This window comes from Urtica dioica, chromosome 4 (assembly GCF_054948205.1).
Source record: "Urtica dioica subsp. dioica isolate 48M chromosome 4, U.dioica_male_clone48M_v1_H2, whole genome shotgun sequence".
NCBI classification, from domain to species: domain Eukaryota; kingdom Viridiplantae; phylum Streptophyta; class Magnoliopsida; order Rosales; family Urticaceae; genus Urtica; species Urtica dioica.
The window spans coordinates 15767556-15781424 of NC_142759.1; the positions used below are offsets into that span (position 1 = coordinate 15767556).

The 13869-nt window shown below is 36.7% G+C and overlaps 1 protein-coding gene and 1 pseudogene across 1 annotated transcript; one reads left to right on the top strand and one right to left on the bottom strand.

Moving 5' to 3' along the window:
• Window positions 1–2513: 2513 nt before the first annotated feature.
• On the bottom strand, window positions 2514–5150 carry LOC149400810 (mediator of RNA polymerase II transcription subunit). Its single transcript, XM_089612707.1, has 5 exons — window positions 4641–5150; window positions 4397–4510; window positions 3382–3443; window positions 3174–3249; window positions 2514–2902 (listed from the first exon to the last, which is right to left on the bottom strand). Exons 1-5 carry the CDS (start codon window positions 4848–4850, stop codon window positions 2786–2788), a joined length of 579 nt encoding a protein of 192 aa, XP_089468833.1. The 5' UTR covers window positions 4851–5150; the 3' UTR covers window positions 2514–2785.
• Window positions 5151–11761: 6611 nt separating this feature from the next.
• Window positions 11762–13501, top strand: LOC149400811 (uncharacterized; annotated as a pseudogene).
• Window positions 13502–13869: the final 368 nt, after the last annotated feature.

The following is a 13869-nucleotide window of genomic DNA, read 5'->3' on the forward strand; positions in this document are numbered from 1 at the left end:
ATATCAGGTGCGACAATGTCGCACCTAATATGTTTTTTAAATTAAAAAATCAGAAATAGAGGGGGGGGGGGATGCTGACCGATCCAGGCGGCGGGGCGGGGGCTGGTCCAGGCGGCGGTGGGGCGGGCGGGAAGGGGGCTGGTCCAGGCGGCGGCGGGGCAGGCTGGCAGAGAGAGACATAGTGAGAGATGGCCGGTGAGACAGAGAGAGAGAGAGAGAGAGAGAGAGAGAGAGAGAGAGAGAAATAGAGGGGGACGTACCAGGGAGGGCCGGCAGCGGTGGAGCGGAGAGGGACGGCGCCGGCGGGGACTGGTTGAGAGAGAGAGACAGAGTGAGACGGTGAGAGACGGCCGGTGAGATATAGAGAGAGAGATGGAGACGTACCAGGATGGGCCGGCAGCGGCGGAGCGGGGAAGGACGGCGGCGGGGGCTGGCGGAGAGAGAGAGACCTTGTGAGACGGTGAGAGAGAGAAAGTGAGTGAATGTGTGAAAAAATGAGAAAAGTCGGGTTTAAAACCCTAATAATCATATTGGGTGCGACAATGTCGCACCCAATATGAAATCCCAGATCCAAAAAAAAATTCGGCGGGATTCGCTGACAAATTTAATTTTAAAACTCATTGGGTGCGACATTTGTCGCACCTAAAGGTATTAGGTGCGACAATTTCATAATAGGTGCGACATTGTCGCACCGAATAACACTAAACATTAGCGAAATTTTTAGTCATCTGGACGAGTATCCGGTGCGACATGTCGCACCTAATATGGGCTTAGGTGCGACTATTAGGTGCGACATGTCGCACCTAATACCCTTCCGCACCTAATATGTTAATTTGTAGTAGTGACAGTCTAAAACTGAGTAAAAAGTAAAATTCAAAAAGGCACCCATCTTCACAAATCCATATGTTCTCGTCTCCAAATAAACATGCAATCATAAGATAAAATTATAAATTACAACATGATCATAATAAAGCAAACAAACAATTGAAACTGTACTAACAACATTACCTTGAGAGATCACATAATTAAAGTTGTTGTAGTAAGAGTATGAGTTGATATATGAGAAGTCTCTTCTTCTAAGACAACTTGACTATCATCTATTTATTATGACATAAAGTTAAAATAAATTAGTTTTTAATAAATAAATAGCAAATAAACTTGTCAAATACAATATCAAATTAAAAACCTTGAGGTCTGAATAAAATTAAAGACCCAATTTTTTTTTTATAATTTAATTTTTTTAAATAATAATAAATTTGGTTATATAACCGATATCCGAATTTGTCTAAAATCAAAATCGATATCCAGTCCATTTTTTGAAATCAGATCGGTTGTCCGAATCTGATTTCGGTTATTTGACGCGACTCCATATTTTGTTTTCGAATCGGTTTGGATATCGGTTTTATCCGATTTTTGGCTCGATTTTGTACCGCCTTAACTTTTAGTATTACTATAATTTTAGTTTTGTACTAATTATTTTTTAGAAAAATGGATGCACGTACTCTTAATTCTCAAGCAAAAATAGTAAGATAAGTCAAATAACGGTATCTTAATTAATTAGGACAAATGAAAAAGTACTGATTTCTATTTAATGTACATGTTGCGCAAAGGAAAAAAAAATTCAATTAACCTATTAATATTTGAAAATGTAGAATTATAGATATCTTAATATGTAAGTATTTTCCGAATGATTTATTTGTTGAAGTGTGCGTTGATTGACCAGATCGGATCTCTTGGCCTTTGATGTAAAGATTTGTTTACAGGCTGCCCAAAGAAAAGGGTAGGAGAAAAAGGAAAGGTTTAAAACTATTTATATTCTCATAATGGTTAAGAATCTTATTTCTTCTTGTGTTGTCGAGTAACAATAACTTTTAGACGCCTATCTAGTCAGGCAAAAAAACAAAAAATAACACTAATAAAGTGACATGTCTATTTGTACGGAATTAACTTTCATAGCACATGCATAATCTAATCAACCTAAAAAAAGGATAACATGTTTTTAACACGTAATACATTCTACGTATCATATCCATGACACGACTTTTAAGCTTAACAGCTCAATCTTGGTGTCATACTAAAAAAAAAATATACTACACAAAATGTTAACTTACTTGAATAATGAAATGGTATTTCAACTAACACATAACCCATCAACAAAAATGACAAAAATAAAATATTCTTTTATCCTGAGGATGCTTTGTACAGTAAATAAATCGTCCTTAACTTTACCCGAAAATAAATATATGCTTCTTACGTCTAAGCCTCTGATTAATTGGATAGGACTCTGTTAATAGATTCCATTCTATGTGTAAAACTTTTATTTATTACAGTAATCTTTTGCTGATACTATTGGAATAACTTGATCAAAGTAATAAAAACGCTCCTTAAACCAATAAATCGTATATTAATAGTATGTTCAAGGGAACATGATAATTACTTATGATTAGATTCTTTCTGCTAAATTCACAGCGCTTCAACTTGCAAAACACGAGACTTTGATTTTGATCATGCAGTTAAACCACAAAAAAATGATCAAAACCAAATAATATTGCACAATGTCAATCTCTACTTTTCATTACACTATTAATCGAAATAAAACTCTAAGAAACCTGGATTTTTCTTCCAGGGCATCACATATCAACTACCACTATATGCTCCATATTTTTTTTTTATGTTGTAATTCCAAATTATCACAAGTAAACAGAATGCGTAATGACATTGTGAATCGATACATGTGCAATTAGGCAACGCCAAGAGTTATATATTTATACTACTAAGATAAAATTTAAAGAGACAATCTCAGCTCCAAATCTAGCTCTTGTGTGTCGCTTGATTCCGAATTTTGACTGCTCGAACCCCGCGAATTAGTACTTCTTTGTTTCCCCGATGTGCGCTGAGATTCCTGAAACACCATGTCGAAGAAATGTAATTTTTACAACTTTTGAGTTTAATTTTTAATCAATGAATAAACACATTATATACCATGTCTCTACAGCAAGCATGATTTTTAGGGTCGGAAAGTTATAGGCGCGAAAATCTTTTATATTTATATTTTTAGGCGGGGCTTTTATATTTATAGGCACAAAATAAGTCGCGATATAAAAGCCGTCATGTTGTTGTAGAACGGTAATAATCTACGAGACTTTGTATAAAATGCAAAGCAAATTGCAAACCTCTATAAGGAGGTGTCTAGTCATGTTTGGTTGCGTAATATATTGAGCCTCGAAGATGCCATTGTTTGGGTCCCATCTGGTTTCAAGAATAGAAAGAGAGACAAAATATTAGTAGTTGAAACTTCAAAGATTGCACAAAAGATTTCATAGTTAATTAATGTGTATTCCGTATATATACATGTATATTCTACGTGCCAGTTATATATACCTTGTAGTAGGTTGAGAATCGCCATATCTTATGTTTGATCTTTCGTAGTCGTTGAGTCCCATCTGTAGAAGAAGCATAGAATATTTGGGATTTCATTAGAATTAAACCCAAAAATGATTGCGAAAGAAAGAGAAAAACATTGTGAAGCACATTGCTATAAATAGCATTGATATATTAAAACGGAGACCCCTAAACTTACTTATAATTTTTTGGATGTATTACAAATTTACAATGACACTAGATTTATTACCAAAAAGTCTATGATATACAAATAAATCTCTAGATTTTTTTTTTAGAAGTAAAACTATTGATCAAGATTACATGATATATATACAGTCCAAGTGCAAATGACACTATTGGCCAAAATTACATGATTTAATATAAGGACATTAAGCTGAAAGATGATAAATTCTACACCGATAAAGAGACATATTTTTGCAATCTGGGGGGTTCGAACTCAGAACCTATCAATCTGTGTGATTACCACTAGACCAAATTAACTACCACAAATCTCATATATATTGATGAACGAGATTCTGATTTTTTTAATTATTTTTCTTTCTCCCTAAGCAAGCATATGTGGTTGATATATCAATCAATAGTGAACAAAAATAAAGAAAATAATTCAAAATGGAAATTTGAGAGCCCATTAATATGGTTAATATCTAAAGAATATCATGAAAAACTGTGTGTGTGAATATATGAATAGATATCTAGGTGAACCAATCTATAGTTAGTGCTTCAAACAAAATATTGGAAATATGTAGCCTAGAGTAAGAAGTAAATGGGCATATTTGAATTTCATCGAAGATTGCCCTATATTATTCACCACTTCTTTTGGTTTTGTTCCGACAGAGACAACGTTCCATGAATGAGCATATATGCAATAACTAACCAACAGAGATTTGCATATACGCTCACACGAACTCATCAAAGTAAAAAATAAAATTAGAAATTCAGAACTAATATATAAAAAATAAAATAACAAATAAAAAAGTTGAATATAATCACGTACCATCATAGTTGCGTTGAATCCATAAGAGGGCGATGAAGAAGGTGAAGAAGATGAATAAGAGAAAGAAGATGATGGTATTGCCGAGTAAGTTGTTTGCACTACTCTCATGTCATCCTATAATTAGTACCACCATTTAAAAACCAAAACTCATGAGAATTTTAGGTCTAGAGATATATATACAAGCCCAGGCACAGATATAGTACTAATTATAGAAGAAAGAGGGTATATATATTAAAGTAATTACATTATTGAAATTAGAAGGGTAATTAGGATTATGAAGAGGAGGAGGGAGAGGATATTGGCCGTGTAATCTGATCTTCTCCAACTGAGCTACTCCGAGCCCTCTCTGTGGCTGTCTCGGCTTCTCCGAGCTCGATTTCTTTCCTTTTCTCGAAGACGACGACGACGAAGATCCACTTCCTAGGTTTGGCTCTCCAAAATAACCACTTCCCATGATTGATTGATTATTCTTATGATGATGATTCTCTCTCTCTCTCTCTCTCTCTCTCTCTCTCTCTCTGTGTGAAGACTTTTTCAGTTCTACGCTGAGAGATCAGAGATCTTGGAGACCCTTTTTAAGTTGGCTTTGCTAGCCAGTAATTGTCGCATCGCTGGATCGGATTGTGTGTAGATTCTAGTGTTTTTTTTTTTTTTTTTCCTTCGTCGTCGTCTTTTTAATACACCTAGATTTTATGCTCTTTTTTCTCTCTTTCCCTTCTTATTTGCCTGGCTTACTTTGAGAACTTCCATATTCTATATTATTGATAATATCAACAATTATTATCTTTTATTTATTTAATTAGTTTTCTTTCCTTTAGTTATGGACTTTGGAGACCGCCACTTGAAAGTGATTGTTTATGATTTTTTATTTTTAAAAAATTGAATATATATTGCCTATCCCCACGCGCTTTGGGTACAAATCATATATTATTCATTATTGTGAGTATATTATTATCCAAGTTTTGATTTTATTGTTGATGTATAAATGTAAATTATTAATGCAACATTGAATATCATTTCAAAGCTTTTGCGTATTTTTGTTTTTTTTTATCATACAATATGAGTATATATAAGTCATCATCATCTGAATATAATAAAGATATAGCTGGCATTTGAGATTTTTTTATTTCTACCAATACTAGCTTTTAGCCTCTATGTATCAGGATATATCAAATTTATAGTGTACGTAATAAAATTTGATATCTCTAATTAATTGCCCCTTGATCACAGATTCACGGTGCCGTAAGAGATCCAGCTGTTAATTATGTTACTAAACTTAATTCGGAATATTATTTTCTTGTACGAATTAGTAATCAATTTTTGGACCGAACCAGATTTGAAATGAATTTTGGATCCCATGATATCTTGTTAAATTATACACATGTTGATTTTTGATTGCCTGGTGCTGTTAAAGTCTTGTACTATCAAACAATATATACAACATACAAGCATTATAAATTATCTTTTCAACTTTTGTATGGAATAGTGTAACGTAACAATCATTTCAGTGAAATCGGCCAAGGTCGAACTAGGGTAAAGGGTAAATATATATATGGGTGTGGGAGTATTAATAAAGATTTCCGTTAGAAGAAAAATTGTATATATTAATAAGAGATAATTTGTTGGTTGATTAATGGCTATGGATTCCAAATCTAATTGAGCTGTTCCACGCATGATTTGTGGGTCACATTTTATGAGTTGTTTTTGTGTTGTGGAAAAGTGTGAATGCTCTAAATTCTTAAAGTAATGAACAAACATGTGAACTCAACATTGCAATTACCAAAACAGCCTAGTTTATTCCATCTAAGTACGTCAATTGTTGCTGATGAGATTAAGAAGGAAGTGAATATAATAATTTTTTTACCACATTTATTAGACCCAAAAAGTCAACCTTCAACGAGTCATATATTACATTTTAATTGTATTCTGTATTAAATAAACAACAAATAGAAAAATTAAATATCGGCATCGTTTTTATATGGAATACTTTTTAGACAATTATTTGTATATTTGGTGGGCCCATATCAATGCTTTAAAACCACATCGGCTCGGGACCGTATAAAAGTTATAAATTATTGATTTCCATCTAACGGAATTAAAAACTCAATGTCGTGAATCAGATGATTCAAAGAAAATTGTGTGACAAATTGGACATGTTATATTTGTTTCCTTTTTTTTTTTCTTGCTTCAAAGTTATATTTATTTCCTTATTTTATCATTAGACTGGCGAAAGTTGTTGATCGGCGAATCATACTGCACCATGTGTCTCTTGACATATGATATTCTCACTTCGCGATAATGTTAAAAAGAATATTAAAAAAAATTAATGAATCGATTAAGGTAGCAGTGCCTTTTGATTACAAGTTTTTCGATATATGAATTGATTAATTTAACTTGACAAGCAATTATTCAAAATTTAGGTTTCCATCACAATAAGTAAACGGCTGTCAGTTGCTAAGACATATTTAAGTTGAGCTACAACCTTTTTTTTAGTGAGTCCCGTAATATATTCTAAACATCAATAAGGCTGTTTCTAATAATTTATTTGGATAAAATATACAATTTGTCAAGTATTATATATATATATATATATATATATATATAGTCTTCTCCACAATTCGAAGCCTTGGCATGAAAATACTTCGTATTGGCGTTGTCTTCCCGAAGCCAATCGACCCGAGCGCGATGTTTCCAATAATACTCTTCAATGAGAAGCAGTCTTGAAAGAGATTATTCCGCATCCCGGATTCTTGCCACATTCTTCACCGAATAGTCCAAGATTTAAGAGCCGAGCCGCAACACCTAAGCTTCAACATGAGGTCTGTTGTTGAGGAGGATGGATGGGATGAGCCCTAATGCTCCTAAATGATCTGAAAGCACTAGTCTTTTTTTCATCCACCACGGCTCTAGTCGGAACCAGCAGGGTCTCTGATAGGAAGTTGTCGAACTCGATTCAAGAACGAGTTGTATCACGCGATGATCAGAGCCCCAAATCCTGGTGGCGAACCTCAAAATATGGGAAGAGATCCACCCAAGAGAAATCTGCCACAACTTTGTCAATGCGTTCTCTGATGTTTCCGAGTGAACCCTGCCCATTATTCCACGTAAATTTGTCCCCCACAAAAGGGAGATCTCTCAACTCACAACCATATAAACATTCCCGAAAGTCGACCATAGTCTGACGGTGTCGCTCCGAACCACCCACCTTATCTCCATATGAAATGATTTCATTGAAATTCCACATACAACACCACAGAATGCTTGACAGGTCTTTAAGGCACTTCATTAGATCACAGCTATGCTTGCACTGATCCATACACGAGTGGCCATAAAAACCCGTAAAGCGTCAACATCTACCCCTTGGATCTGTCACCACCGCGTCTACATGCCCTTGTGAGAAACTATGAACATCCACAAGCCAAGCTAATTTTCCACAAGAGCATTAAGTCACCACTCCTATCATGACAGTCCACCACCAAAGAGTTAGGAAATGATACTCGTTAACCAAGGTAACGAGCCACACTACCACGTAACTGGGTCTCACAAAGGAAGATAAGACACGAGAAGGATTTACGAAGAAGCATGCGAAGCATCAGGAACTCGTCGGGATTCCTCATTCTCTACGCGTTCCAACTAAGGCAATTCATTGGCTCCGACGGGGCTGCTCCGCAACCGCTGCCGATCAGGGGTTGGAGATGATAGCATCATCCACAATATGCCGTACCTTGTCTCCATTAATCTTACAGGATGGGTCATTGCTCTTACGCTTGCTTGTCGATGGGGAATGGGCGAGTATGGATCTTCTTGTTGGTTTACCTTTGTTTCTAGCCAACGTTTTCCAGGGATCCTCTTGTCGAAGGAAGAAGAATCAAGTCAAAGGCATCGATGATGAACTTGGTCGTTGGTATACGTCCAAGGCAGATATTGCGGGGGTGATTGAGCGGTATTTCACAAATATTTTCATCTCTTCTCAACCTTCAGAGGCTGACTTTGCTCTTTTTGTGGAAGCTGTTTATTCTGCGCGCCTCTTGAGCAATCAAAGGTGTGCCGCTGAACTTTCCTTCAAGGCCGAGGAGGTCAAACAAAATGTTTTCGATATGGGGTCGGATAAGTCTCCGGGGCCGGATGACTTCCACTGCGCTTCTTACTAGCAAGCGTGGGGTTCGGTGGGAGGCCATATGGCGGCTGCTTGTCTCACGGTTCTTAACGATAGTGCTCTGGTGGAAGCTTTCAATGAGACAATTGTGGGGTCGCATTGTGGTAGAAAAAGGTTGCCAATGGAAGATTGGTGATGGCCATTCAATCAAAGTATTTGATGATAATTGGATCCCGTCCCACCACTCTCTCAAATCGATCACGAGAACGATTGAGGGACATCATCATGCGAGAGTGGCAGATATGTATTTAAGCAATTCACGATGCTGGGATATCCATATAATTGAAGAGCTATGCTAGACAATAGATGAGAAGGAGATTGCGTGCATCCCACTTAGTTTTGTGGAAGAACGGGACGAGCTGATCAAGCACTTTGACAAAAACGGATGGTATACGGTTAAGTCGGGCTGCATCATGGTAGTGGGATCTAGGGGTGGTAGTCACTCAGCCTCATGGGAGGATGGTTTCTGGTGGACGATGTGGAGTCTAAAAGTGGCGCCGAAGTCTGGATGTTTATGTGGCAGCTCGCAAGCAATTGTCTTCCCATATATGGTACATTTCATGATCGTGGCATCAAGTGCCAAACCCACTGTCCCATATGTGGGATGTAAGAATCGGTGGGCCACGTTTTCCTTGGTTGTGCCCGGACCAAAAAACTTTGGAAAACTACAACATTTTGGCCCGCTATCTAGCGATTGCAGGACCCTTCATCGAAGGGTTTTGTGTGAGAATTATGGCCAAAGCTGTCAAAAGAAGATCGCGATTTGTTCAGCTATTGTTACTGGTTCTTATGGCAGGGGCGTAATGGAGTTGTTCACAACTATTCTCATGTCACGCAAGCAGAGATCCCGGAGAAAGCTACCAGATTACTCCACGAGTTCCAATCGGCGAGGCGTAGATGAGAAGACTATACGACTCTAAAGCTGAGGATCACCAAAGAAGGCTGAAAATCACCGAAACTTGGGCATCTCAAATTGAATGTTGACACAACAGTCACGATGAGCATAATGGGACTCAGTGGAGTGATTTAGAACTCGGATGGGGTAGTCTTGGGTGCGTTTAGTATGGTGGAGGAGATTGTATACAATCCGTTGGTGGCGGAATGCTTGGCGCTCCGTGAAGGCCTCAACTTTGCTCGGACTCACAACCTCGGGCTCTATGAGGTCGAGTCAGATTGTCAAGTGGTGGTGAAGGTTGTGCGCAATCCCATTCTGCCAACTATAATCGCTCTAATTGTGCGGGACATCCATCAGATCCTTGGTAGCGAGATAGGGTGCAATTTTGCTCGAAGATATCCAAACTCTATAGCCCACTCTCTCGTTGTCCATGCTTGGAACTCCACTTCCAATTCAGTTTGGCTTTCAGTATGCCCTCCTTGTATTCAGACTTTTGTTTCACCTGTTTTGGCTGGTCTTCAGTAATGGAAAGGCTTCTGTTTTCAGGGCAAAAAAAATTTCTCCACGATTTTCATTTTACCTATGGTATATTTTTTCTAGTATTGAATTTTGAAAGATAATAAGATATATCTCAAAATTAAGAGATAGTAATATATGTTTTCAAAGATCTTTAACATCCACGTTTAAGGTTTTTGGCTTAACAATAATGACATTGTTTGGTATGCTTATTAAGCCTATTTTTAGAGTTTTCTAAAAGCTAAGCTGTATTTAAGTTTAAAAGTTGAAAATGATTTTCAATGTTGTAACTAAAAATCTAAAAGCTATATTTTGAAGCTTTTTGTACGTAGCTTTTACTTTTAGCTTAATAATTCATTTACTTATTTAACTTTTATTCATTTACTTATTTAACTTTTAATTCTATTCATCTTCATATTCTTTTATCAAATATTTTTTTATGTCACCAAAATTTATAATTTATTTTTTACAATTTATAGACACCCGCTTTAATATATTTTTGGTATACCTAAAAATATATTATTATTAATTAATTATATTTATGTAAATAATTATTAATCACAAATATTAATACATATTTTACCAAACACAAAATTTGCTTTTGCTAACAACTACACCTATCCGCTTTTGAAAACATTATTTTTTCTTATAGCAAAATCTGAAAACACTTTTTTTAAATGCACAGAATCGCCAAACGGAGCCAATATCACCTAAGAATTGATTGGTATATTCGGTTGGGTGAGGACTTATGAGAAAATTTAAAATGGTGTAAGTAATACTTTTTTTTACCATATATAGTGTTATATATAAAGAAGCAAGTACCGGGCCTTGGCCCCACTTATTATTATCATTATTTTTTTTTCTTTCCAACCCTTTTTTTAAAATTTATTTGCATGAAAATTTGATAATCATCCTTCATATTTTATTTAGAGGAAATGGCGGCGAAAATACTTAATATTTTCGTTTTGATACACTTAAACACCTAATCTTTTTTTTACGGCGAAAATACCTCATGTTAACAAACGTTTGCACTGTGGGTACTTGGGACGTTAAGTCAGGAATGGACGGTTGGGATTAAATGGACTTATAAATAAATTTATAAATCAATTTGAATTGTTTTAAAATTGAATATTAATTATTTATTAATGTTTTATTATCAGAATAGGCTTATCAGAATATTCAAATAAACCTAAAACCCGCTTCATTGAAGAAAATCCCACAAGCATTCGTCGAAAATGGAAGAAGGTCAACAAGGTGATGATGATCACTGTCGTTTTAAAGAGGAAGAGTACCAGGAGGATGGGAGAGACGAAGAAGATGTTCAGAAGACGAGCGATGAGAACTGGCGGTCTGTGGTGACTGAAGCGTTTAACAACGACGAAGCTCTTGAAGATGAATAAGATGGAGTTAGGGAGGATAGCGACCTGGATAGTCTCTATACTGACGATGAGGACCAGTCGATAAAGAAGACTAGGCGAGAGTACAATCCACGCTCGAATTCAGACAATTTCATATTCAAATTAGGTATGGAATTTCCCACGATGGGGCATTTGAGGAATGCGTTGATTGAAGAATTTATAAAACAAGACAGAGAGTTCAAGTATGTTGCGAATGACCAAATCAGAGTTAGAGCTAAATGTGAAGGAAAAGGATGCAGTTGGATGTTGTACGCGAAAGTTCAGAAATCGAACAATAAAACTGTGCGAGTGAATACATTGGTCGACAAGCACAATTGTGGGATTGTGTTTAATAATAGGCTTGGCTAGCTAACCACTTCATAGAGAATTTCAGACTTAATCCTAACATGGATTATCAAAGTTTCAGAGACATGACAGCGAGTGCTAAGTTTAGCGATATTTCAACGACAAAATTCTACAGGGCTAAGAAACTTGCGCGAGAGATGCTAGAGGGCTCAGTCAGGGATCAATACGCCATCCTTGATGACTATTGTAGACAATTGAATTCGACAAATCCAGGTACAATATTTACATTGCTACATGTATATATTGCTATATGTATAAACTGTTGTATTGAAAGTGTTTTAATCTATATCTAGGTACGACTGCTTTGCTCAAAACATCTCTTGTTAATGGAAAGAGAATGTTTGAGAGAGTGTACATTTGTTTAAGAGCTTGTAAAGAAGGGTTTAACAAAGGATGTCGGCCGTTATTGGGATTCGATGGATGCTTTTTGAAAGGCTATTGCAAGGGAATGTTGCTGGCTACAATTGGTATCGACGCCAACAACTCACAGTTTCCAGTTGCATGGGCTGTGGTTGAGAAGGAAAACACATCAAGTTGGACATGGTTTCTACAACTCCTTCGTGAAGATTTAGACATCCAGAATCCGAGCAGATTCACCATGATTAGTGACAGGCAGAATAGACTTGAGAATGCTTTAGGAGAGACATATCCAGGTGCTGAGATCAGATTTTGTGTACGCCATCTTCATGCCAATTTCAAGAAAGATCATGATGGGATACTGATGAAGCAAATTTTGTGGGATTGTGCACGAGCAACAACAGTGCCGGAGTTCAAGAAAAGAATGCAACTGTTGAAGGCAGAGAATGTCAACGCCCACGACTGGCTGATGAAGAAAGATCCAAAAGAGTGGAGTAAGTCTCATTTCAGGGTCTATGTGAAGTGTGACATGCTAATTAATAACCTGTGTGAGAGCTTTATTCCATTCTTCCAGCAAGAGATAAGGCTATTGTAACTCTACTCGAGAAGGTTAGATTCTGGATTATGTGCAGGTTTGTCAGGAAAAGAATTGAGGTTGAAAAATGGAAATTCCCAGTCGGACATAGAATATTGGAGCTGATTGAGAAACACAAGAATATTGCCAGGTATTTTCAGAGTACATTAGCAGGTAATGGTAAGTTTCAAGTCACTTTTCTTGGAGCTGAGCAATTTCTTGTAGACCTGAGGGCTAAGGTTTGTACTTGTAGAGCTTTTGAATTAACTGGAATACCTTGTGGCCATGCATTATCTTGTATTTGGATATCGGGTCTAGAAGTCATGGACTTTGTTGATGATTGGTATAAAAAAGAGGCACATATAGCTGCCTATACTGGGATAGTTGAGCCTATGACAACTCCAGACAAGTGGCCAAAAGCTGGTCAAAATCCAATTATGCCACCAGCTGAGCAAACACTTCCTGGAAGGCCAAAGAAGAAGCGGAACAAGAGCAATGATGATCCAGCACCGGGTTTTGGTCCATATCCAGATCATGGGACAAAGCTTTCTAGACGAGGACAAGTCAATCATTGCAGCAAGTATAAGCAAACAGGCCACTCTAGATTGACATGTCTGAATCCAGCCGTTGAACAGGTATGCATATTTATCATAGTGTTTGTAATTAATGTTCTCAGTTTCTAATATTACACTATTACCAGGATAAACCACAAAAGAAAAGAGGAAGACCAGCTAAGACTACTCCCAATCCTAAGACAATTAAAAGAAAGGAAAGGAGGCAGAAGCAATTACACAAGGCGGGTTCTGCAAGTCATGCAACTGGAAGTGAAAGTCAAGCATCATGATAGTTAGGGGTTTAGTTTAGATGTTGTTATTTTTGGATGAGCAAAACAATTCTCGCTCTTATTTTGGCAAGTGAATGCTGTTATTTGTTGTCAATGGTGCCCACAAGAAGAGTTGTAATCTTTATATTCTACATTTGATGTAATAAAGTCTCATGAAGACTCTTGCTTGTAATTGCTTATTCATTAATAAAAAGTTGAAACGTTCATTCAATCTTCCTTGTTTGAAGCTTTATGATAAAACCTTAGTCTTTAGTCCATAAACAAACTAAACAACTTACGAAGAGACAAATGTAGATTTGCATGAACAAACTCTTCGTAGTTTGCTTAAAACAATATATTCGCAATCTAAGGGTCAAAGGACTATTGAC